The 26,152-nt window shown below is 44.2% G+C and overlaps 2 protein-coding genes across 2 annotated transcripts in view; one reads left to right on the forward strand and one right to left on the reverse strand.

The window, feature by feature from the left end:
- Nucleotides 1-8,971, forward strand: part of STK26 (serine/threonine kinase 26) — a 34,190-nt gene extending 25,219 nt beyond the window's left edge. The window contains exons 5-12 of the mRNA XM_071758288.1: nt 785-893; nt 987-1,144; nt 3,570-3,755; nt 4,392-4,540; nt 5,192-5,285; nt 6,215-6,277; nt 6,364-6,500; nt 7,023-8,971. Of these exons, the coding sequence (XP_071614389.1) occupies nt 785-893; nt 987-1,144; nt 3,570-3,755; nt 4,392-4,540; nt 5,192-5,285; nt 6,215-6,277; nt 6,364-6,500; nt 7,023-7,047 (921 nt within the window). The 3' untranslated portion in view covers nt 7,048-8,971. The remainder of the gene's footprint in view (nt 1-784; nt 894-986; nt 1,145-3,569; nt 3,756-4,391; nt 4,541-5,191; nt 5,286-6,214; nt 6,278-6,363; nt 6,501-7,022) is intronic.
- A 2,644-nt stretch (nt 8,972-11,615) lies between these two features.
- On the reverse strand, nt 11,616-23,514 carry FRMD7 (FERM domain containing 7). Its single transcript, XM_071757930.1, has 11 exons — nt 23,163-23,514; nt 18,674-18,778; nt 18,261-18,303; nt 16,840-16,918; nt 15,776-16,141; nt 15,427-15,574; nt 14,209-14,304; nt 13,794-13,957; nt 13,489-13,557; nt 13,318-13,393; nt 11,616-13,163 (listed from the first exon to the last, which is right to left on the reverse strand). The coding sequence occupies exons 1-11, from the start codon at nt 23,217-23,219 to the stop codon at nt 12,153-12,155; spliced, it is 2,214 nt and encodes a 737-aa protein (XP_071614031.1). The 5' UTR covers nt 23,220-23,514; the 3' UTR covers nt 11,616-12,152.
- Nucleotides 23,515-26,152: the final 2,638 nt, after the last annotated feature.

The raw sequence follows: 26,152 nt of genomic DNA on the forward strand, positions 1-26,152 counted from the left end.
TTGGGAAAGGAGCTGGGAGATTCTTTAACACTTTCAAATAATTGCTAAGGCTTCTGTGGAGTGTCAGAAATAATGAGAGCTTTTATTAGTGACAGTTGGAACCATTGAACCTTTAGAAGCATACAAATTTTACATTTTGCTTCCATTTGCCTCACCATAATTTCATGGTGTTCTCTCTTTCAGTTTTATGTTATTGGTATTTTTCTTTATAGCAGGAACACCCACCTTAATTGCTTCTGGTTTATTTACATAGCTTTCTAATGTACAAAGTTTACACTCATTCCACAATAGCAGCTTTATAGTAGAGCATTATGTTCTTGATGAAAAAGCAAGCATGGAATAAGAAATGCTGGAAGAAAAAAAAATCATTGAATTAAAAAAACCCCAAGCAGTCAATGAAATAATTTATTTTGAAATAAAGTGAGTTTCCTGATTCATTTTATCTAAAATGCATGATTCAGTGTGCTGTGTTTGCTGTCTATAGGATACTATAGTTTGGTCAAAAATTAGTTCTAGCTTTTCAGGTGCATTTTATGCTGAGGGCAGTGCATACTGTGAATGTTAGAAAAGTAACAGAGTTTTCAATGTAGTATCATTAGGGAGGATGTGAAGGTGGCAAGGCCAATGGCACCTATTTCTGATAAAATAGTATTTGATTATTTTATGAATTCTGTTGGTTCTTTAGAAATATTTCAAGTTTAAGATGTAATTAAATCAGTAACAAGGCAAATACTAGGTACACTAGGTACAAGAGTAAAATTATTTTAATGTCTTTTCTCTAAAGCTGCGTGCTGGCCCATTTGATGAGTTCCAGATTGCTACCATGCTAAAGGAAATCTTGAAAGGTCTTGACTACCTACACTCAGAGAAGAAAATCCACAGGGATATAAAAGGTGCCTAAAATTTTAAATGTTGATTTCCTATAGCCTTTAAAAATCGTAAGAGTGGTAATCTGATTTAGATGCTTTGTTATTTCCCTTTGGCAGCTGCCAATGTCTTGTTATCAGAACAAGGGGATGTTAAGCTTGCTGATTTTGGAGTTGCTGGGCAGCTGACAGACACACAAATTAAGAGGAATACCTTTGTTGGAACTCCATTTTGGATGGCCCCTGAAGTTATTCAGCAGTCAGCATATGATTCAAAAGTAAGTATGAGAGTAGAATACTTTTTCTTTGCATCTACAGATCCAACAGAAATGACTTTGTGTTTTGTGGTTTTAGCTCTATCAGTATGAAGAAAAAAAAGTAGATTTCAAATTACAAGGTTTCAATTGCAGTACAGTATTTGCATGTCACTCTCCTCACATGCAAGACCCATGTAAAACCAAGTAAATTTATGCTTTCATGTTAAAATGATTTCAGAGAAACTCTCTGGATGCTTTCATTCTTACGGGTTGGTTGGGTGGTTCATTTTTAATTTCAGTTCAGTGTTTCACATTTAATTCAGACAGTAATAGAGCTCTCAGAAGTTAGAATGCCACTAGGACTTACTGCTTATTTAAAACTAAGAGGGTGGCTGAAATTTTACTCTGTTCTCAGATTTATATAAACAGCTTTGGATATAATTTCTTTCATGGTATTTCCGAGGACGTGTTTAATGCAAATTTTAGCACAGGTGACTGATTTTGAGAAGAAAAAAAGTAACTTGAACTACAGGATAGGTAGCTGTGGGAGTACTATGGTACATGTCTTTTCATGGGAGCTGCTGATGGATGACTAATTGCAAAGGAGAATTTCCCTATGTGAACTAACAGGAGAAAAGCAGACCTCCTCCATATTTTTCTGGGGTATGGAACTGCTGCTAGAAATGATTGTAAGGAGAGAACAGTTCCCTCTTCTCCCATGTAGAGAGGTCTGGAGTGTGTGGTTAGTGAAATGGCAGAGTACTTTGCTGCTGGCATTGAACTCTCTACACTCTGTAGATACAACCTTTAATAGCAGCAAGAAATCTAAAATCTTGTTATGTGCAAAGTAATACTTCTGTGCTGGTTTTTTGTCAAATAGTAAACGTGTAACTGTGCTTGTGATGTGCACATAAAGACTTGAATATCTGAGATGCTTCTGAAGATAATCATACTCCAGGAGGCTTGGAAGAGTTTGTGTGCATTCTTTCTGATAAGGAGCATGTCCATGTAGTTCTAGTTCTCATCTTTAGGGTTTCAGTGACACAAGTGTAATGTACTTCTGAGGGCATTTTGGAAAAACAGTGTAACCTACTTTAAAAATGTGTGTTGTCCAGTCAAAGTGAGAATAATTCCTCTTCTCCTTCCCCTGTGTGTAAATCAGCTGTAGCACCCCTTCATTTACATTCTCCCAGCAATGCTCTCCCCCTTTTATTTCTATGCCAAGAGTTTGGTGGGAAAAAAAAGAAGATGCAAGGCTTAGGTAAGACATATGAAGGGTTTTGGACAGAGACAGTTTCTAGAATAATACTAATGACTGTTCTAGCATCTGGACTGTTTTTTAACCTTTCTTCTTCTGTCCCTGCTTCAGAACTACAGAGAATAAAATAGGAATGCATATGTTTTTATTATGGCAGAGATTTCTAAGCATCATCTCTTCTCCAAAATATTTTGTGCCAGTATATAATGTTGGTTATGATACTTCAGCAATGAACAATGAGCTAGCTTAGTTCTTCAGTATTAAATACAGATATTTTAGTTCTTGTGAGTAGGAAAGGAATGTTGGAGGGATGCAAATTGTAACCCTTGTTCCACTCTGTGGTCAGCTTTGGTTTATGATGTCTATGCTAAGTGTAGTCAAACATTGCCAGCCTGTTTCTAATGAGAAACACCTTTAGTGACCTTAATAGCTATTGTAGGTCATCTAAAAAGATGAAAGTAATGTGTATGTCTCTTGGGAGAAATCTGTAAATTGTTTTATAGTTCATAAGATACTTTGATACAAAGACAGAATTTGTTTATAATGCTTGCCTTCAGCTAATATAAATTACATTTTTCTTTAGAAACATAGGCTGTGAACTTGGTGTTTCAGGTCTAACTAGTTGCTGATAATTTTCTAGCTAAATTAATCAAGCAGGCTGTTAGGAAAGCAATTAAGTGATCACCTGCTGGATTTGATTTGACTCTTTGCCTTGTTCCTTTAAAGTGAGGTGTCAAACAAGGTTGGATACCTCTGCACCTGCAGTGTAAAAAGTAATATTAGTGTGCTGTTTCTCTATCTATACAAAACTGAATTAGACAGGAAACTTGTGTCAGTTTGTAGTTCACTATATAAAAAATAAATCAAAGGAAGCATTTCTGAAGCTTTTTACTGAAAGCCTGTATTTAGGTGCATGTATAACTTGCTGTTAGTGCTACCTAAGTGACAAAGTGTACAATAAAAGTTATGTTGCAGGTATTTGTTAAAATTATTAAGGACTGATTAAGTTAACCAGGTCTTTGTAAATTCAAGTATTCTAATATTTCAAGTATTAGAACAGGATCTTTGTGCATTATCTGCTTAGAACAAAATTAGTTTTATTATATAGATATGAAGATTTCAGTTATCAAATACTTAACCATGATAGCCATTAATTTTTTACTAAAAGTAACTTTTCCCTTTTCTCAGGCTGACATCTGGTCACTGGGAATCACTGCTATTGAACTGGCCAAAGGAGAGCCTCCCAACTCTGATATGCATCCAATGAGAGTTCTGTTTCTCATTCCGAAAAACAATCCTCCAACTTTATTAGGAGAATTCAGTAAACCTTTTAAAGAATTCATTGATGCATGTCTGAATAAGGATCCAACATTTGTGAGTAGATCTGTGTATGTGTATAAGTGTTTTGGGGGGGGTTTTATTATTTTTTTTTAACTCTTGTGTGCTTGCAAAGCATTTTCCTGGTGGAGTCCATCATAGTTGATTGAAAAAAATTCAGAGGCTTTACTTTCCTTTGTTAAATAGTAGTAGTGGTCTTTTTTAACAGCTGTGTGTCCATCCTAGTTTCTTACTTAAAGCACTGACAGGGGGAGGGGGAATGCTGCAATTAATTATGGTGGCAGAGGCAGCTTCCTAAAACATCCTCATGCCCAGGGTGTCAGAAGAGAAGCTTTAACAGAGAGGAGAACTTAAAACTTTTTCTCCAGCAGAACTTTAGCTGTCTGGCTGAATTCTGCTTAGAAGGAAATGTTGCATTGGAGAATTTTGATTAGTCATTTTCCTGGGTGTGTACCTTCTCACATAGAAGGATAAGCAGTATAGTCTGTGTGCAACTTTATCATATTTTTAGAGTGCTTGTAATTGTGGATGACTGGCTTTTCTTGACTTCCTGTTTTACTAATTTCCTGATACTATACGAGTTAGCTCTAGAAGTCTTGCTGAATATCCCCTATTAACATTGAAAATCATGAAATGTTAGCATAACATTAAATATTTAAGTGTTTCTTACAGCGCCCTACTGCAAAAGAACTTCTGAAGCACAAATTCATTATGAAAAATGCCAAGAAGACTTCATATCTGACAGAACTGATTGATAGGTTTAAGAGATGGAAAGCAGAGGGACATAGTAGTGATGAAAGTGATTCGGATGGCTCAGATTCGTAAGTTTATAGTCTCTTTCAGGATGTTTGTTTTTCTAAATGTTACTGTAAATAGGCTTGTTGCAGTTTCTCTGTATAACAACTCCAGTGTATCTGTCTTTATTCCATTTTTTTTTTCATTTGCATCGTTAAAGAAGACCCTTTCTATGAATGTCAAGACTAATGCCTAAGTCAAGCTGTGCTCTCATTTTTCTTTAAACTTTCTCTCCCTGAACTCAATTTCAGTTCTGTTGAAGTGCTGTGCATTTCCTAGTCTAGGGCTAGTTGTTATTCCAAAAACCATGAATCACACTTAGAAATATTGCAGAGCAAGGTTGAGGTGTTTGAAGAAGTTTGCACAATGCCTGTGGAACAACATACATTCTGTAAGTCTCTTGCTTTTCTGGATAAAAGGTTTTAAATGGGATGCCATGGGAGAAGGTAAGCTTTATGGGAAGATAATGTCTTCTGCTTGCTTTGGTGGTATTTCAGTTTATTCAGCCTCTGAAGTTGTTTTCTTAAAGTTCAGTTAATATTTCAATACACACTTTTTCTACTATTTTGAGGAATATGGAACTAATCCATACAGATTTATTGTGTATTTGGGTTACCTATGCTTGCTTAGCATTATTTGGTGGCTAGTATTATGTACTGCATATCCTTTTTCTTCAGGGAGTCCAGTAACAAAGAGAACAACTCTCATCCTGAGTGGAGCTTTACCACAGTTCGAAAGAAGCCAGATGCAAAGAAACTGCAGAATGGGACGGTATGTAGAGTCTGGAGGGTTCATAGAATCATAGAATCATAGAATCCTAGGGGTTGGAAGGGACCTCGAAAGATCATCTAGTCCAACCCCCCCTGCCAGAGCAGGGCCCCCTAGAGTACATCGCCTAGGAACGTGTCCAGGTGGGTTTTGAATGTCTCCAGTGAAGGAGACTCCACAACCCCCCTGGGCAGCCTGTTCCAGGGCTCTGTCACCCTTACAGTAAAAAAATTTTTTCTGATATTCAACTTGAACCTCCTATGCTCCAATTTACACCCATTACCCCTTGTCCTATCACTGGTCACCACTGAGAAAAGCCTAACTCCATCTCCCTGACACTCACCCCTTACATATTTGAAAACATTGATGAGGTCACCCCTCAGTCTCCTTTTCTCCAAACTAAAGAGACCCAGCTCCCTCAGCCTTTCCTCATAAGGGAGATGTTCCACTCCCTTAATCATCTTAGTAGCTCTGTGCTGGACTCTTTCAAGCACTTCCCTGTCCTTCTTGAACTGAGGGGCCCAGCAGGTTTTGATGCCAGTTAAAGGAAGATAGTGCTAAAAGTTCTCACAAAAAGTGAATAATTACTTTCTTCCTGTAATTCAAGAGATGGTGATAATTTGTGGTATTTTCTGTGTTCGTGTGTATCAGCCTTAAATGCAAAAGATTCCAGATATTGGAACATCAGCGTTCATACAGATGGGAATGTAAAGGCTTTTATAATATCAGAGAGAAAAACTAAACTGTTCCTCTGATGGTATGTGATGTCTTTAGGCATGTTTCCACATAATCTAATGTTTGTTGGTATATTGAGCCTTCATTGTTTTCAGGTGCATTCTTGAATTTAAATAAACTTTCAAAATCACGTGTTAAATGCAGAGTATATGTTGTATAGGAATGTGCTAATATAATCCTTATTTATTAACTTGTAGGATCAAGATCTTGTTAAAACCCTGAGTTGTTTAACTATGATAATCACCCCTGTGTTTGCTGAGGTAAGGCTGGTCTTAAAAAGTTGTTTGAAAGTGTTACCCAAGTGTCTGATAAGTTTTATAAATTTTATCTGTTTTGGTTTGCTCAGCTTAAACAGCAGGACACAAACAATGCTAGCAGGAAGAAAGCAATTGAGGAACTTGAGAAAAGCATCAATATGGCAGAAGCAACATGTCCAGGGATCACAGATAAGATGGTGAAGAAACTTATGGAGAAATTTCAGAAGTAAGTTAAGGAATTAGTTTTTATGCCTTGAAAAACTAAAAAAGGTTTTATTTAAAAAAAAATAAAATTAAATTGAGTACTTATGCACAGGAAAGGTAAGTTGACACAGAGCTTCATCTTTTGGGTAAATTTGAGTAGCTTAGTGGTAAGTGAAAGATCTGCAGCAACCAGTGCTTTGAACTTCTAGCCTTTTCTGTTTGAGACTAAAACTGCTACTAATAGTAACAACAATAACTATATCTTTTTGGCCTTCTAGTGCTGCAATGTTACTGTAGTTATGCTTTGCTTCCTTTAAATTAGCTTGCAATTTTGTTATCAACAAATTTTTAGTGAGTAAGGGAGCAGGAGCATCTTCATCTTATCTTTTTAGGGATTATCTTCTTGAGAGTGTCACTTCTGGTGCTTTTTCTCCTACGAACTGTTGAAAAGTGTGAGTTTAGTGATGCAAAAATCATTATGAACAATATGCAAGGCTGAAACAATATAACGAACAAAATTCTTACTTGCATTTTTTATCTGTAGATTTTCTGTTAATGACTCATCCTAAGAAACTTCACATAATTGACTGCTGTTTCGTATGGACCCAGTGAAACCCACCAAAACTACTTCAAGCTTGGCAGTGCTTAGCTCATGAGCTCCTTGTGCCTTTTGGATCTTTGCAACATATTGATGGTGACTGAGGATTTGAAAGAACCTACTCAACTATTTTGTGGCAGTGCACATGGTTTTATATTTTCAGGAAATTATTTTGTAAAGAACAACTTTTAATATTGTAGTTTCACCTGTTTAATCTGATAAATGTTGAGGTGCAGTTTTGCTTTTAGAAGTAACCATTACTTTAGTTAATAGAAAGTGCAAGTACAGTATGTTTTGATGCTGTTTTGTTCCTGTACATGGGGCTGTACAGGTCTTTTGTATTAATGAGTTAAACTTTCGTAAATCACTAACAAGCTTCAGAGAAAAATAGCTTTTTCACAAGCATATTCAAATATGTAATATAGTGGCAAGGGTATTTCTGTAGCACCTGCTTCAACCAGCATATAGTTATCGTGCCCTGAAAAAAATAAACCTGCAACAGTATCTATTATAATTCTAAATTGGTACAGTATTCTAGGCAGCTCTATGATTAAATATATTTGAGAGCAATATGTCAATAGTTTGCAGGTGATATGTAGCAACAACAGGAATAGCCTGATGTACAGTATATGTGTTACCTTTTAGAACAGGTTTTGAAGTAGTAACTCAATCTTATATCATCATGATAGGAAAATCTAAAGCAATACAGTTGAGGGGGTGGGGCTTTTGGCAATAATGGACAAAACCTGAAGTCCAATTTAACTTAATTTAATATTTTTCCTCTGAGTATACATGCTTGGGTGGAAGGGAGCCAGAGAAAGCCGAGCGTCGCATGACACGTACCTCACAGGCAGGTATAGCTGTAACACCAGCGTTTTGTGTGGTGGTGTTGTTTCTCCTGTAAGATATTTATACACTTCTTTTTTTTTTTTCCTTAAAATACATTAAACACAGTACATCGACATAATTTGTTTAAATTTTTCCGAAAGTGTATTTTAAATATGTATTTACCAGTTAATATGCAAATAACTGAGTTATAGATATTTCACAAAAAAAGGTAGTACTGTGCAGTACTGAGTGATTTTTTTTTTTTTTCCTTAAAAAGTAGGTAAGACTATAAAGTTGCTTTCAGTTATATATTTATGGTACTGCTAGATGGGTAATGTCTTCTCTTCTGTTTGTTTTGGTTTTTTTTTTTTCCCTTTTTTCAACCCAGTATGTATATTATGCTGAAGTTTTGAACTGGGATTGTTTTTCAATACTTAGCTGTGGAACTGTTGGTGTAAATTTATTTTTGATAAAGGCTGGGTGTGTTTATTTTATGGTTCAGACCTGCACATGTTGTTTTTGCACAAAAGTCATTTTAAAGAATCTGAGATATATCTGCCAAATATTGAAAAAGTAATGGTGTGCAAGTAAATACTGCATTTTTAGTCAAATGTTGCCATTACATTGTTTTTATATAAAGGACACTTGTGAGAGATGGTGGTTAGATATGCCAAGGACAATTATTTTCAATGGTGCCTACACTGTAAAAAAATTACTTTTAACTCTTTGTTTTAATTTTAAAGAAATATTTCTGTTTAAAACTTTCATCTGCTATATAACTAAAATTCGATTAGAATTTATATCTGAGAAAAAAGTCTGGAAATAGTTTTTGAAAACAATAATGTTATGGATTAAATAAATATTTTTATAAATGTAAAAGCAGCAAAAGTTGTAAATACAGTTGATCTGGAGCTTTACAAAATAACTGCATCACAGAAATGAATTGTAGTGGTCCTCTAGCTTCTGTAGTTGTTAGTCTTGTAAATCTGTTTATAGATGAAGCTTATTTCAGTGTTTTGGGGGGTTTTAAATGGATTAAAAATAAATATTTAAGTTCTGTAAACTTCCATGAGCTTACTCTGTTGTGTGTTTTATTCTGGTAGTTTAATATCTGTACAGGGGTGTGGATATACCTTTTAGAAACGTGTTCAGGTGCAAGGAAGGTGTTCTTTGCACGGAGTTGCATGCTTGTTTGGAAAAGGTTTGGGTCCCCCCCACACTGTTCCTGTTCAGGGGACACCTGCCAGCTGCTACACCACAGGGAATGCTGTAGACAGATGGAGCAGCCCCAGGTTTCAGTTTGGTTCCATTCCTAAAGAGGAGTCTTCAGGATCTGTGTGCTCAGATGAAGGTGCATGGTCTGTGGCAACATGGTAGAGATGTTAGAAAACTCTGACTTCACTGTGAGCTGAGCACTGGTGGGGTGAAGGCACAAAAAGAAAGGCCTGTGCCATTGTTACTTCAGTTTTCATTTCAGCAGTTGTGACCAGAATCTCATTCTAAAGAGATTTTATACATTCCATACAGATATCTTAGAGTTAAAAACATGCTTTTATTTCCGTGTCACTTTACTTCAGGTGTTCTTTTTTAGGTAGGAGACTGGAAGGGGAGAGGTAATGGGAATTCCTCCAGAATCTTGTGACTGGTGGCTGTTCCCTGCTAATGCTGAGTCTTTAATCTATGCAACTGTATAAACAATTTTGGGTACACAGGGTTGGTGAATTAAAGGGGAAACCTGTCCAGTTTGTGATATGTAACAAATTGCTGATCTGTGGTGCCCCTTTCCTGTGCAATGGGTGGGATGTGTACATACCTGATAGGACAGTGTGGGGAAAAACTCATCTGCATATGTGTAATACAGCCTTGTTCTCTTCAAGTACATTCAAGGTTTTTTTTTAATTGTACTGCATATGGCATTTCTGTGCCTAAAGCCTCTGTGCATCACAAGACTATAATCTTAACTCAGAGGAATGGATGTCTGTATTATTGGTTTCCAGAGAACAGTTGTCTTTTTTCCACCACCATGTGTTAGTTATTGATGAACTGTGAAACTTAATCAGCAGTATTCTGTTGCTGGCAGGTGCCTAATGGAAAGATATATCAAAATATTCATGCAGAAGCCATCTTCTTGCTTGTTTGGTTCTCTAGGCTTCACACTGTAGCTTGAGAAGGATCTATATTGAAATAGTCTTATCAAAGTAGCCTGAATCTCAGAGAAATGTGTTTGGTTTGGGTAGATGAGTCCTGTATCACTGTAACCATTCTTAAAATCCTTGGTCACTGACTTCTATAGAATGCTTCTGTACAGTAAGCATGTAGTATGATAAACACCTGGTTTTGCCTTCAGCTGAATGTCTGCAAGTGAATAGGGAAGTCCATAGCTTCTTAATGTGTTTGCACAAAGTTTAGCAATTGTTAAAGGCCTGATTTTTATCACATTGTTTTATGTCTTAACACTGGAATAAAATTACTTTGCTCTTTGCAGAGTTTTAGTGGTATATATGTTGGCTCACTTTATTTTACTTTTTTCCAATAAATGAAGGAACAGTTAATACAGAGATGAAGTAAATGCACTGGCACCTGTCATAGTGCTTCTCCAAACTGAAGTTCTTTGTATACTGTGTATGTTTTGCTGCTTTTTATATCCCAACGTACACACCTATGCCTAATAAGTTGTCACATATTCTGCAGCTGAATTTCAGGATTGGTAAGTGATAATTGCCATGTGAACCCCAGTTACTTGAGTCCAAATGCAGAATATCTTCATGTTTTGACAGTGTAATACTCCTGTGCCTCCTGCCTTTAAATCATTGCTTGTGCAAGGGCTATAATGTTTACACATTCCAGGTACTGCTGTCTTGTCTTTCACCATCAGCAGACTAAATCATTGCATGTCTTCCCTCCATCCTCATTTTCTTCCCTAGTGAGACACAATCACTTGAGCAGATGTTTTTACCTCTTTTGGATGAATAGGGCTGAGCAGGGGCTGTGGGGAAGGACTTACTCAAGGGTTATTTCAATTGTTCCTTGACATATGAGCCATTGCTTACTGAGATTGTTCCTTTATTTTAGTCAGTCCCAAGAAAGCTCGTTTATGCAATGAATTTAGCTTTAAGGTGTTAATTTCTGTCACTCATGAGTTGCTTTGTTCCTCTGCTATTGTTGACCATCATGTTGGATGTGTCAAGACACTGCTCTCTAGTCAAATGAAAAATCCAAAAATAATTCCCGTGTCCTTATTTCTGCCTCTCAGTGCTGTTCTCCCAGCATATTCCTGAATCCTGGGCCAGCTCCTGGAGATTTGGGCAGTGAGGCTGTTTGTTGATCCCTCTTGGTGGGACTGTGCATCTGTTTGGGGACATGCTCAAGGTACAGCTGACCTGGGCCAGCCTTTACCAGTATCTCCACATGAGTTCAGGAGCTAACAGTGATTGTAGGTTTGCCTGTGTCCTTGAGGTATAATAACCCTTTAAGGGATCTCAGAGGGCTGTGTGTACAGTCTGTTATTGAAATACTGCTGCTTTATTTTCCCTTCTACCAAATCATGCATAGGCTGACACACTTACATGCTGTATTCAGTCAGGTTTCTTGCTCTTTACAAGCTGCAGAACTTTGGGAAAAGGAAGAAACAGCTCTCTAACCAGAAAGTTCATCCACTTTTTTAAATAGAACTTGTGCTAGAGCAGTATGTGGGGTCCCTGTCCCCACAGCTTCTTCAGCACAGGATAACCAGGAGCACAAACAAACCTTACAGTGTGCTCTCTTGTTTGTGTAATGCATTTCTTTAGGCAACCAACCAAGAATGTGAGTATTTTGAGCAGCCTTCCCTGGCCATCCTGCTCCTCTCCAGATAAGCCTCAAACACCCTTCTCACTAGTGTGCCTCCCTGTAGCTGTGGAAAAAAAACATTTTTTCTTTTTCTCCCTTCTCTGATAAGATGCAGTCAGCTGAGCTCCAAGAGTGGCCAACAGGCACCAGCTTGAGCAGGATCCAGAGTTTTCACCTAGAGCCCTTTTTCCTCTGACTGGAGCAGGACGCCCATGTGCAGTGGCAGAGATGCACCAACTTCCAAGCACGGTGCAGGGGATTGGTACCTCTGAACTTCGCCTTGCTGTCCATTAACACATCCTCTAGATCTAAGAGCGCAACACAAGCCCATCAAAGTCTCACAAGCAGGAAGCAGCTCTGCAAGCAGCAGTGTCCTCCTCCTGCAGCCCCAGGTCAGTGCCAGCCACCTCTGCCAGGCACCTAGGTGAAATACCTGGAGGCCCCCCTGGAAGTCCTCTCTTCAGCGGCAAAGGACACCTCCTCATCCTCCTCATCCAGCTGGAGGCTGCCAGAGGACAGCCGCACCCGGGCCATGGGTGACCGCAGCACTCGGCCGTACAGGGAGCAGTAGTCGGCACTCAGGAGGTCAGAGTCGGAATCGCTGGACTCGGTGCTGCTGCCCACGTAGCGCTCGGCTGCTCGCCGCGGCCCCAGGGCCAGGCCCTGCTGGGTTGGCATCTGCCAAAAGACTCCTGCTCGCCGGCTGCTGAGCGCAGGGCAGGGCCCCAGAGGCCTGAACTCCGAGCTGAAGGGGAAGTGGATGGTTTTCATGTCTGACTGGCTCCAAGACCGCTTGGGAGGCTGCTCCTGCAGGCTGTAATCCAAGGAGCTGCTGTCCCCTGGCAGAGCTGGGCTGGTGCCGGCTGCCGTGCACACTGCCTCAGGATGGAACTCCCCAACCTGCGTCCCGCTTGGGCTCCGGCTGGGTGGTTTTGCAGCTGTAGGGCTGCACCCACCAACCGTGTCCTCACTGGGCACCGGCCCATGGTATGGGTGCTGCGGGGGTCTGTCCAGGTAGAAGAGGAGCTGCGGGGCCAGGGCAGCTGTGGACGGGGGACATGGGACGTCTGTGTACACCAGTGGCCGGGTGCTCACCTCACGCATGTTGCCCACCGAGGTGCTCTTGTTGTTCCCTGTGAACTGGTGGTAGGGCCGGAAGGACGTCAAGGGGTTCCTGGCACTGAAGAGGTTGGCAGGCTCCCAGGCTCGCTGCAGTTCCAGCTCATTATAGAGCAGGGGGAAGGCAGAGGAGCTTTTGGAGTGGGGCAGGAAGGCAGGCGGTGTTTCGGGCTTGGAACGCTCCATCTCGGCAGTGAACATCACATCCACAGCAGAGCTCCGGCGCCGGCTGCCCAGTGTGGGCTCGGAGGCGTGCACCCCGTTCGCATGGTAGGAGCCCCGGCTGCCGTAAGCCAGGCGCAGCTCCTCCACCTGAGCAGAGGCAGAGGAGGGGTGAGTTCCCAGAACCCAGCTGGGCAGGGGGGCAAAGCCCCCAGAGCCAAGGGTCAGGCTGATATTCAGCTGAGCTGTCCCAAGACCCACCCCAGCCCTGCTGCTACCTCTCTCAGACCCTGAGGGGACAAACCTGCTTGGAGACATCTGTCAGGAGGTCCGGGGAGGAGCGGCACTGCCTCTCGTCATAGCGGGACGCGTAGTGCTTCCTGCAAGGACAAGAGCATGAGTGGGTGCAGAGCCAGAAGGGTCCCATCTTCCTTCCCCCAGCCTCGTCATTGACCCTTGCTGTCCCCTCCAGTACCTCTCAAAGGGCAGGCTCTTCATCTTTGCCTTCCTCCCATGTTCCAGAAGCTGCCTCTGTGTCCTCCCACTGCAGCAAGGAGGGGAAAGGCATGAGCACCACCATCGGCTCCAGCCCTGGGCATCCCTGCATCCCAGGGGGATGAGGGGATGTGGCAGTACTGAGGCAGAAGTCTCCCTGAGAAAAGCAGCTCTCGAGCATCTTTCCCTCACATCCAGTCAGGATCGGCATAAAAGGGAGGTTTAGAGCCATCCCCACACCCTTCCTGACCCCAGCAGTTTGTTTTTTTTTCCCTGGGACTTTACCTGTAGCGGAAACTGGAGCCCTTGCTGCACAGGAGGGCTTTGGGCCTTGACTTGGGCTCTTCAGAGAGCCTGAAGAAGGCATGGTACTCCACACAGGTCTTCCAGAATGCTTTGCAGGTGTCCCGGCTCGCCATGGTGAATTCCAGAGTGTCCTTGCACAGTGCCTGCACAGCCAGAGACAAGAGTTGGGGGTGTGGGGTCAGGGTCTGCCATCTGTCCCTGTCCCCTTAAAGCATTGCAGTGGGCTGCAGGCAGCTCTGGGCAGTGCAGTGTCACCATGCTGGGGACAGAGGGGTGGCTCATGCTCAGGGTAGGAAGGAGAATCCCTCACGAGCAGCAAAATGGATTTTAGTCAACATCAAGGCCATTGCATGGCTGATCCTCAGGCCACAGCTGCCTGCTGTGTCATACTTACAGAGATGTTTGCATGGAGCTTGATGAGAAAATGTTTCCTCTTGAAACTCAGTTTGCGAATTTTGGACCAGTTAAATGTGTTGATCTTTGTATTGCCCTGCAAGGACAGACACAGCAGTTACAGCAGGATAGGACATGTGAGGATTCCAGAAATACAACTGGACAAGACCTGAGCTTGAAGGACACTACACAGGACCCTGACATGACTCTCACTGCTGCTGAGGTTTGGGGAAGGAGTGCCAGGATTTGGTGTGTGACCACCAGTTGGTCCCAGAAGTGAGACTTGAGGTTCAGGGCTCAACTCTGCTTACTGAAGCTATTTATAAAACCCCAGAATACCAAGGAAAACCTCACAGAGGTGAAGGCAGGGAGTCCTGTCTGTCCTAGCTCTAACACCATATGAGTTAATGCAGAATCAAAGTAAGACCCTCTTCTCCTATGCTGGTAAGAGTAGCAGAGCTCAGCTCACTCCCTCCCAAGCCCTTAGACCTATCTTTAGCAGGTTGCAAGTGTGCCTTGCCCCTCATTACCATTACACATCCATAAAACACAACCACTCAGCACTGGTGTTGCAGCAGGCCTGGGTAGAAATGCTTTGTGCTGTGGCACAGAGACCCTTGCAGCCTTCTGGGAGAGCCCATTAAAATCTGGTGCTCTAATCATGCGTGAGGGGTGTTTATGGCTCTGAATAAATACCCAGGTCTGGCAGCACTAATTATGAACAGCAGACCCACAGGATTTCTTTTCTTTTCTTTTTTTTTTTTTTTTTTTCCACTGCTCTGGCAAGATATTCCCAGGTTGAAATTAGCTGGTGTGGGAGGCAAGCTCTGCTTCATGCCGGCTGCAAGGAAGTCTATATTTATTCTGCAGCTACACCATGATTACAGCATTATGCAATTGCACAGATGTGAGGGGGCTGTTTTTGCTGGAAGATTATATGGTGAGCACATGTGACACATCTGTGTTAACCTGTGGTGCTTACATGGCTGCACTCGCTGTGACAAGGGACAACAGAGCCCGTGCAGGCACGGTGGCATCCAGCCAGCACTGATGGGGGTGGTGGGACTGAGCCCTGAACCCTGGAGCATCACTTCCAAAACTGAGCTGTGGTGGGGCAGGCTCCCTTTTGTAGGATCTTGGGAGGATTTGGAGCACACAGAGGGGAGAATGCCCACCCCCAGCTGCAGATGGTGTCCCCCTCCCCAAGCCCAGGACTCACCCTCAGGACCAGCACCCCCATGTGGGTCACAGCCAGGTTGATCTGCATCCCCTCGCCGTCGCTGGCAGGGTGTGGGCGAATCCCATACATCTCCAGCTTCCTGGCCACATCCAGCAGCTGAATGTCTGACTCAGCTGGAGTCTTCCCACTGGAGACACAAGCATGCCAGGAAGGAACAAGAGTAAGAAGGCAGTGCTTAAACAGGCTGAAAAAAATGCCACTTTGGATACGCACACACTGGCATCACACCCACCCCACTGCCAGCCCTGCTTGCTAATGGGAGCAACCCCATTGCCAGGTGCCCGTTCAGTGTTTTGGGTGGGCAGCTGTGGTGTGAAGCAGCCCTTACCTGTGTTTTCGGTGGTAGTGCATGATCTTGTTGTCCAGGTACTCCTGGTTGGGCAGGTACCTGTGAGTCTCCAGGTGCTGCTGGTCCGTCTCCTCGTGGAAGTCACCCAGCTCAGCTGCAGGGGACACGGGGATAACTGGGTTAGGCTGCCAGGGTGTCACTGCAAGGGGGGGGGAACTGCTGGCTAAGCAGCCAAAGCAAAGCCTGGTTGGTGTCCCCTGTCCCCAGGGAAGGGGCACTGGCCCTGTGGGCACTCGCCTGCCCTTACACTGCAGCAGGTGGGAGACGAGCAGTGCCGCGCTCTTGTCACTGCAGGGCAGCTGCCCCAGTGCCAGGTCCTTCTTGATCTGGAGGGTGAAGAGGTACCTGTGGAGGGGGACAGGAGCATGTCCTGGGGGGAAGCCGGGCTCAGCAGAGAGCCTGGTGCCAGTTTGAGCCCCAAAGGCTCTGCTGGGATAGGGGGGGGGCCTGTCTGCCTCTGCACCTCTCCCTGCGCTCACCAACGCTTCAGCCCAAGGGACAGAATCCCCAGGAGGAGAGCAGAGGCCCTGCAGCTGGGCACACCATGGCTCTACCACTGAGATGCCTCATAGCAGGTTCCTTTATGCTTTGGAGGACATTTGCAACTCTCAGGGCTAATGTTCTGCAGAAACACTGTCTTTCTTTTATTCTTAGTTCCTGTTTGCAGCGCTTTCTCTAAAGCATCAGGGCTAACAAAGTAATTTTTAAAAATAAAATTAAAGTTCTTTCAGAACACAGCTGGAAGCAGGAGATAGACTGAGCAAAGTCAGACTTGGTGCCCAACTGCTGAAGTGTTTGGCAGTAATTAAATTGCAACCTCTTAAGGCAGATGATCCCTCAAGTGAATTTTGCTTAAAAAGAGGATCAAAGAAAAGATACTCTCTTGGGTTTTGATTTGTAAAATGCAGAGCTTTTTCAGTACTTAGAATAACCACTGCTAACAGGCAGGTTCAGGTGGATGAAGATAAGGAATTGAACACATGCTTTGCAATTTCAAAAATACAGCACTGTGTGGTAAGACAGTAGTAGAACAAGTACTGTACCTGGTCAGCTCTTCTCTCAGATGGCCGGGGTCCACTGGGAAAAATTTCACCATAAATTTGAAAAGAACCTCCTTAGGATCTTAAAACACAACATCTTCATAAGTTTTCTTTTACATGTCTCTTGAGAACATTTATAACTCTCTTCACACATGCTGCCTTCTTACAGAGCAAATCACCCTGGGCTATTACAAATCAGGGTCAGAATCCCTTAGCATCAGGGACTCCATCCTGCCCCCCAATACCAGCCTGCCCAGATCCCCAGTGTTACCAGTGGAAGCAAACAGGGAGTTGGGAGCCTAAATAGTAAAGGAAACAGTTTGTTTCATTTGCAATGACCCCTGCCAGGAGGGGAGTTTCCATGGAGCATTGCCAGGGGTGCTTGTCTGGAGCATAGTGAGAACCCCATGTAGCTGACATCTGCAGGGCTGTACATTAAACTCAGCCCTCCAAGGATTTGGGATGCACCAGCTACATAGGAGGCCATTGGGGTTAAGCTGTTCTGTGGGATGGGTGAGCACAAGGGGCCAAGCCCAAGGCAAAGAGCCTGGTTGGTGGAAGAGAGGCAATTTTGTAGGCACTGACTGTCTCAGGGCACCATGGGAAGGCTCAGGGGCTTCTGGAGGGACAGGGTCCAAAAAAAAGCAGGCCAGAAGGGAATGAAAGTTGTGCCAGAAATAATCCCACTTCTGATGCACCCAGGAAGGGAAGGCTCTTCATCAAGTTTTCCTTTTACAAGGAAATTAATGCAAAAATTGCCTTGCTGTTGTCCTGTGGCAAACCCTGGGGGTCATGGCCTCCCACTCATGACCACCTCTTAGCTGTCATGAATTTGGGGAAATTCTGCTTCATTGCAAGGTTGGAGACAGGTGTAGGCAGAATGGGGCACTGTCTTAATATTGGTTGTGGCCACAGCAGGGGATGCTGAGCTCGGGTTCAGGTCAGGCTTTGCAGCATCACTGTGCAGCAGCCCAGGGAGCTGGGGGCTGGAGAGGAGCAGAGAGCCTGTGAGGCACACAACTACCCCAGCTTCACTCAGGGCTCCAGCCACGCAGGCATCTGGGCTGCTGAGAGCAGCAAAGGGGAAAAGGAGGGCATGCAGGGAGCTGTGCTCTGCCAGCACAGCAATGTGCACACACGCACGCAGCCACCCCTGCCCCTCTGCCAAGCTGCCAGGTTATTAACAGCTCCAGCCTAAAATGGTGCAGACACCAGACTACAAATGCAGTGGTATTTCTACAGGATTTTCCATGGACTGTTGTGTCTTTGCAAACAATATCACCCACCCTCATGCTATAAAATGACCTCAGGTAAATGCTGGAAACCAGAGCCCCTCTCCCCAAGCAATAAAGGCTGCAGAAATCTGACTGCTCTGCTCTGTCAGTGGCCATGATTTAGAATAATTTTATTCTTGAGCTACTTACTTTTGATTTGCTTTGTTATGGGTTTTAGTGCTTCCAACCAGACCTGAAATAAGGCAATGGAGAACTGGATGAATAAACAGCCCAAGAGACCAAAGGGATAAAAGCAGCAGCATCACGCTAGAATGCAACACAAAAATGTTGTCCAGCTCAGCTGCTGCGACAAGCTGAGGCCACCCTGCACCCCACAAATGGCTATGGATAAACCCCACGGGCCGTGGCTACCACCAGGGCTTTGCCAGCTGGCTTGTGGCTCCCCTGGCAACCCCCATTTTCAAGGGGTTTTTTTTTGCTTCATGACAAACCTTTGTGTTGAGTATTTTCCATCTGCTATTTCAGGGCCATCCTCCCACCCAGTTGCTGCAGGGCTGCAGCACGATGCAGCAGTGGGGCCCCATGCAGTGACCCAGACTCACGTGGTTCCCAGCCTGGCTGCGAAACTCCAGCCCAAAATACTCCTTCTCCACAAGATTGAGGTGGCTGCAGGTGAGGTTGAACAGCCCTTTTCCACAGGATTTTTGCTGGCAAACAAGCACACGATGGAAGCAGTGGGTTAGGCAATTCTGTGACAGGATTTCCGTGAGTCGGAGGAGAACTTTTTAGCTCCCTGCTTTCACCCTGAGAGGAGCTGCAGGATTTTCCTGGTTTCCAAAACCTTGCTCAATAAATGTTTGTTGTTACAGCACATGGGACAGGATGACTGCACGCTGCATGCCTTTTACCTCTGATCTTGGAAAGCAGATTCCCTCTCATCACTTCCCTCTTTTATTAAGCAATGTAAATCAAAATGGAAAGTAAAAGGAAAGAAACCTTGCTTTTGGCTCACCTTTTGCATCCATCACTACATGGAAAGTTCTGTCCCCGGAAAACCAGTGAACAGTCCCTGAGAAGATTACCTGCCTGACCCAGGGATGGCTCTGGCAACTGGGCTTGATTAAGAGCAAATGGGAGAAAGCTTCAAACCTGCACAGCCAGCACAGCCCGTGTGCCCTGGCAGCAGCAACCGGATTGTCAAGGATGAGCTACTCTTATGGTTAAGAGTAATTAACAGCAACAGGATCCTGTGGAGATCCTGTGCCTTGGGCCCTGGGTCATCCATGTGCTTTAGCAATATTAATTAAGTGGCACTACACTCAGATAACTACACCAGGCTGTAGTTACTCCCAGTAGACAAAAAGACTTGGTGGGTGTTTTGCTTGACTCGTGGCCGTGCTGTGTGACGTGGCTGAAAAACAACCTGAGAGGGCCCTGAGTTTGGAATATTGCTCCAGAAAGCACAAGAAATGAACCTGGCAATGACCTGCCCCAGCAAAAACCCTGCTACTCCTTTATCAATTAATGAAAACACTCCAAAAATGAGTATGGCTTAGAGGAAAAGCAAGCTGGAGCAGAGAAGCTGGGTAAGCTGCTAAATTCTGGCATTTTGGGTGATGAAGGTTAAGGCAGGCTGCAGCTCCCTCTGCCAGAGGCTTCCAGCAGGGACAGGAGGGACCCCAGCTGCTGGCAGTGATGCACGTTAATAACCACCTTTCCTGTCTTCTCCTGGGATGAAATTGCTGGCTCTGTCCTGAAAGGCTGCTGAAAAGTGATAGCATAATAACAGCATTTGCTCTGCAGCACTCCTGGTTCTCCTCAAAATTACTAGATCACAAGGGTAATTAAAACAATTACAAATGTTGATTTCCAAGCTAGAATTTTCTAGCATGAAAGGCCTTGCCCTTTGTCAGGCAGCCAGGAAAGATGAACATTTCCTACCAGATTATTACCCACCACATGTCTGCTGGGAGCCACCAGCTCCCCTCCAAGCCCAGAAGTGCCCAGGGCAGTGGAGATGAGTGGCTCCAGCCCTGGGAAAACCTGCTCACTGGGGAGAGGCAGCCCTGTGATGCAGGGGATGGTTTATAAACAGAGGCTTTCCCCTTGAAGAGCAGTGCTTGCAGGTGCCCCAGCCTGGGTTTTTGGGGTATCAAGACCCCGACCCTCATGGCTGCAAGCACCAGGGTACAATTGTGCTTGGGACAGCATCAGACAAGAGCAGGGGGTGTTGTGCCAGAGGAACCCTGTGTGAGGAGCCCATGACACGTAGAGCTGAGCACCCCACATCTCACCTTAAATGTGCCTTCAGTGACATTGCAGGGCCAGGTTCCTACCCACAGGCACAAACCCCTGTGCTGAGGATGGTGGAAAGGAGATGTGGCTCTCATCTCTTGCCTCCAGGGTGGAAGTAGCTGGGACTGTAAGCAGGGTAAAACAGCAGGAGACACATCCAGAGGCAGACAGCAAGATGTGTGACACATGGGGATCCACACCCCCGCCCCAAAGGACATCCTGGCAGCACCTGGGCTCCAGTGACAAAGCCACAGCATCCCCTGTAGCACAGACCAGGTCTGCAGTTTAGCAAGGAGAGACAGCCTGTGGGATTTCGTGTGATCCTTGCCCACCATCTCAGGAGGTGGCCTCCAATCAGTTTCTTTTGTATGGCTGCAGCTTGCATGCAATGCCAGACACCAGAAGCAAACAGTCCCAGTGCTTCCTCTGCCCTCCCTGGACCAGCTGGCATGCAGCCAGCTCTTCACATCTCCCGGTAATGAATTCCCACCTTTATTCATTGCAAAGGACACAAAGCCACAGTATACTTCATTCTGCACCAGCCCCAGCAATTCTGGGCTTGTTTGCATCACCTTTTCTTTCTTTTTTTCCTTCCCACCGAATCTTGCCCTGTAGCAAATTCCACCACCAAAGCTGCCCAGGCTGCAAATGCTTCTCTGGGAGGGCTCCCGAGGCTGCCCCAGCTCAGGGCTGCATTGTTTAACTCTGCCCAGAGAGAAGAGGAGTGACTTTATGGGCAGGAGCAGATGTCAGGTCTCACCTGGGTACCTGGGGTAAAGGAATAAGAGAGGCAGCTTTGCAGTTTCCCCTCTCAGTGCAAGAGCCATTCCAGGGTTACCTGCAACTGTCCCTGGCACTGGGGGTCCCAGTGTCCTCACAGTACCAGACACAGAGCTCACTGGCACGGGTGGGAAATGCCTCTCAGAGGCCCCAGCTGTGCCATGGCTTAACACCAGGGTGTTCAACAGGAGGAGGACATGTGGAGATGTGCCATGTCCCCCACCCTGGGGGGCTCAGACCTGGCTGGTCAGAACCATCCCAGGAGCCACCTCCAGCGGTGCCCAGCTAAAGGCAATCCCAGGAGCTCCATGGCCATGGAAGGGAGTGGGTCCTGGCTGTTGGGGAGGGTGCAGATGGAGGGAGAAGCCTTCCCAGGGAGGAACTGATGCCTGTGCAGAGCCAGGCTGGAGACAGGACCTGACTGCACGTGCCAGCAGCCGTGGTACCCACGTGAGGGGAGGGCACGGATGCAGACGCCGAGGATGAAGGCAGAGGGGGAATCAGGCCCACTGTGTTTTCTCTCTTCTTTTAGTCTCCCATTATACTGAAGTACCACACGTTCAAAAGAGCTTTCTAAAATCAGGAGGGGTTTAGGAAGAGCTGCTTGAAATGTCTGCTGGAAACTTAGCCCAGAGCAGTCCTTTTATAATGGAGAAGTCACTAATTCAACAACTCATTTATCGTACCCACACAGCATCAAATGCATGAAATGCCTGAAAGGGGTTTCCAATACCATTCCATGCTAAAAAAGGAAATGACCAGAAGTTCTTTTGATGAAAGATATTTGCTGCAATAACATGTCATGCAGAGCTATAGTGCTATAAGTGTTTTGGGCAAATAAGAAAGCAAAGATGGAAAAATACAGCAATATTGTACCAGCAGCATCTTTTAAATTGTCTCTCACTATGTCTTGATCTAATCAATATGGAAAAAGAAAGGATTTTAAATGACTAGTCTCATTTTTAAGATGACTCCAGGCCTAGGATACATTAAAAAAAACCACAAAAAAACAACAAACAACAAAACAAAGCAAACAACTAAATAAAAAAACCTTTGTTACTGTGCCAAGTGATGGAATTGTTTGTGGTCCCCTTTTGTGCAAAATTGCTACTGCAAAGAAACCAGGTGGTAAGAACAAGCAGTTTTCAGGTTGTGCTATAAAATCAGAGGACAGGACTGCCTAAGAAATGTAACAGAACTTGAAAAAAACAACTTTATATGAAGCACTCTGGTCTCATAGGAAATGCAGGTAAGTGCTAGAAGAAATATACTTGCATTATCTGACTCAGCTGGCTGCTGTGGTTATCAAATCCTAATCACAAGTAAATGTTCAGTCACACTTGTGGAAAGTACATCATGTAGTCAAGCTGTATCTAGTTTCACTTATATGTATACTATATATACAAATCTAACATCATAAATATTAACAGATAACATTTAAAGCCTATTTCAGGTAGCATTTATTAAATGTGAGTTATTAATGACAGTGTGCTATGGAATACTGCCATGCAGAAAAAAAAGATACAGTAAGTTTTTTCCTCAGCTGTTCTCAAAAGCACACAGTTGTCCTTTTCAGCTAAATGCTCAGGAAAATATGCATGCAGATGCTTGTCACCAGGGATAGATTGCTTAAATATCCTGGTTTTATTCTGTTTCCAGATTTTTCTTCCTTATTGAATGCTTATATTGGCAGCCAGACAAATGAGAGAAGAACAATTCCTGAGTGCATCACTTCATATTAGCTGACTTAGGAAGGTGACACCAGATAAGTAAAAGCCATTCCTCCTTCTTTATAAAGAATCTCAACAAGAGGAGAGTGTGTTAATTCTGAAACACACACAGCAGTCAGGGCTACAAACACTTTTTTTTGAATGAGATTTTTTTGCTTTGTGTTTTTGGTTTTTTTTCAAGCTGAAACCCAGAATCTATTGGAGATCATGCAATCCTTCAGAGAAGCAATGACTTTAATAATTACCCCCCCAAAAAAAACCCAATAAGAATATGATACCCACTTACATCAACTACAAAGATCTTCTGGGAGTCATCCAGAAACTGGACTTTCAGGTGCAGCATCCTCAAGGATGTGTCTGAGCGTGTGGCAGGTGCAGGAGTCCTAATAATGTGAGCAGAGTGCTGGAAAGGGATTCCTGACTCCTCTTGCACACATAATTTTCCTCTCAGATGGATGGAGAAGGCTGCAGTCACAGATGTGGAGCAGAGATTGGAGCAAAAGAACTGAGAGCCTGAAAAACAAGTTAAAAAAACCCCAACTGATACCTCCCCTGGTTTAAATCTCACCACTGCATTAAAGGATATCTTTTTCTCCTGTGAGTTATGGGTGTATTAACAGGGGAAAGGCTGTGCAGCAGCTCTGCCAGAGTGGCACTAATGGGGCTGGGAAAAACACAGAGGATTCCCAGCTGGTGGTGAGCAGCACAGGGGCAAAGAGACCCCATGGCTTGTGCTGTGGGGTCAGGGAGGAAAACCTGAGCAGTTCTCTTGCTGAAGCCACTGAGCAGTGAGCTTTGCCTTTGCTCTGGTCTCGTTGAGGTGCAATAAAACCCCAGCTGGTTGGTACCCATGCACTGTGGTGAGTCTTACCCTTGCTCCATGGGGTGGGCAGACAAGGTCTGGTCTGCTGAACAGGCTGATGTATTTCACTGAGACTGGGAAATGTTTCCAACCAAACTTGAAGCCAGGTGGGAGTCCTTGCCAGAGAGGCAGAGGAGGACTTGCTGCTAATTCCAGGCTCACACCCTGCTTTCTGAAGTCTCACAAATCTCAGAGGTAATCTGGTTTCCACTTCACACCTGGAAAGCCCACATCCCCACACAGTTTTACAATTACATGGTGGTGCTGCCATAGCCCAGAAGGACAGCTAACACAGGGCCAGGAGGAAACCAGCTCATCCTCCAAACACCAGAGCCAGCTGCCCATCCTGGGATTTCCCCAGGGCTCAGCCCAGGCTGTCAGGTGCAGCCTCCTCACACCGTGACCTGGGACTCACCCTCGTGCCACTGCTCTGCCCCATTTACTGTGAGTTGGTGGTGCCTGACCTCCCTTACTGAGCACTTGGGCAGCTTTTGTACAGGAGCCCCCACCTGCAGAAATAAATGCACAGAACAGTGCCAAGAGCCACTGGACTGCCATAGGGGATCATTCTTGCTGCTGCTCTTGCTGCTGGAGGAAGTCACAACCATGCACAATCCAGGAAGGATGGAAACAAAGTCCTGCAAACAAAGACATATGAAGGGCTGCTGAGATTTTGCTTGTTGGTCCCTTCCTGGTTTCCACTAGAAATGGTATTTTCAGAAAACAAAGTCTGAAAGAACTGAGCCTGATTTAAAGAGAGAACAACAAAGGCCTCTTGATACATGCGAGACCATTCCAAGAGGGTGTGCTCCCAAGTTATAGGGAAAACAAAGAAACTACTGGAAATTGCAAGGAATACCTGAGATAGATATTAGATAGATAGATATTAGATAGATTTAAACTGTGAGGTGGGAGAAACACTGGAGCAGACTGGAAAAGCCACAGATGACACAGACACACATCAGGTAGGGATGGTCCAGAACATTTGGTCCTGCCTTTAAACCTGTAACAATTGCTGTAATTTTTCACTGACTTCACAAGTCATGTTATATCTCCAAGTCATGTTATATCTCAAGTATATCTCAACAGTTACAGCTGACTCACCAGGTCTTGCCCTTCTAAAAACTCCTGTCCCAAACCTTTTCTGATTATTGAATATAAGAAACAATCATACACTTGCATTTCCATCAAATTTTACTTGCCAAACAGCAGCTTAAAGAGCCTGACATCACTGTGCTGTACTGATTACTCATATGGAATTGCTGGGAAAATGGGAATTAATGTATTTTTAATTTTGTGGGTTTGGTTGGTTTAACCCATTAGCTTCCAACTGCAGGATCAGGCTTCTCTAACCTGCTCTTTGTTTTGTTATGAGAGAGTGACATTAGGCAGCAAGACTTCCTCTCCAGTTTGCTCTGATCCTATCCAAGAATCCTATCCTAGCCTATCGTGGTGTCTCCTCCTTTCACTGACATTTCCACTGTACTTAAGCAACACAATATCACAAATACTGTTCACTGGAAGCAGCTCTGCAGCATCCTGGTGTTCATCAGCATGAATAAACTGTCTGAAAAACTGGAGGAGATCAAAAGCAAGCAGGCAGCTTCTGTGCATGGGTACTGACAGAACTGAAGGTGAACAACCCTGGCGTGAGACTGCAAATGAAGACAAATTTAAAGAAGAATTGCACTGTCTGACTGTCTCACACTGGATGGTTCCAGTGTTGGTGGTGCCATGATCCCACACGAGCTGCACAAGTAACTTCCATCAGTGTTCAGCTGGGAAGGGTCACAGGATCACCAGGGACAGGGGTCTGGTTGCTGTGCAGGCAGCTCTGCTGTGGACAAACATCCCTGCCAAACCAGCAGAGCCCAAATCAGCACAACTTTCAGGCATTTTTGTGGGACCAGACTGTGACCCTGACACATGAGAACTGTGATGCCCTTTCAGCTGCAGCACCTGCTTGCAATAATAATAAAAAACAAAATAGATTTAGCTGAGCCAAATTAAAAGTCAATTTCCCAATTCACCCTGGTAAGAGTTTCTGATGCTCAAGGAAATAGAGTCATATAAAATCTTATTCTTGTGATTACATTTCTATTTTAGCTTCAGCAGCTGAGGCAAATGGCTTATCTTACCTGCCTGTAATAATAGAAAATCATGAATAACCTCAATGATGCATGAACGATTCCAAATGGAGATTCCATTTCATGCAAATTCCAAATGCATGAAAGACTTTATTTGTCTACAGACAAATTAACTGTGCAAAACTTCCTTTGAAGCCCTAGAAAGATAAACTCACACCAGGCTACCAGGCTCCCAGAATATACATTTCTTTCCATTTCTCTTCTGCTTTCAACCTGTGCAGAACTGAGTCTGACGGCTGCCAGGACGAACCAGATCTTGGCTTCCAA

Source organism: Heliangelus exortis, chromosome 14 (genome assembly GCF_036169615.1).
Source record: "Heliangelus exortis chromosome 14, bHelExo1.hap1, whole genome shotgun sequence".
Classification (NCBI taxonomy): Eukaryota; Metazoa; Chordata; class Aves; order Apodiformes; family Trochilidae; genus Heliangelus; species Heliangelus exortis.

Bases quoted from the DNA above. Each gene is read 5' to 3' on its own strand.
- FRMD7 (XM_071757930.1), bottom strand. From the start codon at position 23,219: ATGCTGCACCTGAAAGTCCAGTTTCTGGATGACTCCCAGAAGATCTTT. The intron at 18,304-18,673 runs GTGAGTCTGGGT...GCCTTATTTCAG, and splicing joins GCAGCCAGGCTGGGAACCAC to GTCTGGTTGGAAGCACTAAA. The intron at 16,919-18,260 runs GTAAGTAGCTCA...TTGTGTTTTAAG, and splicing joins CATAACAAAGCAAATCAAAA to ATCCTAAGGAGGTTCTTTTC.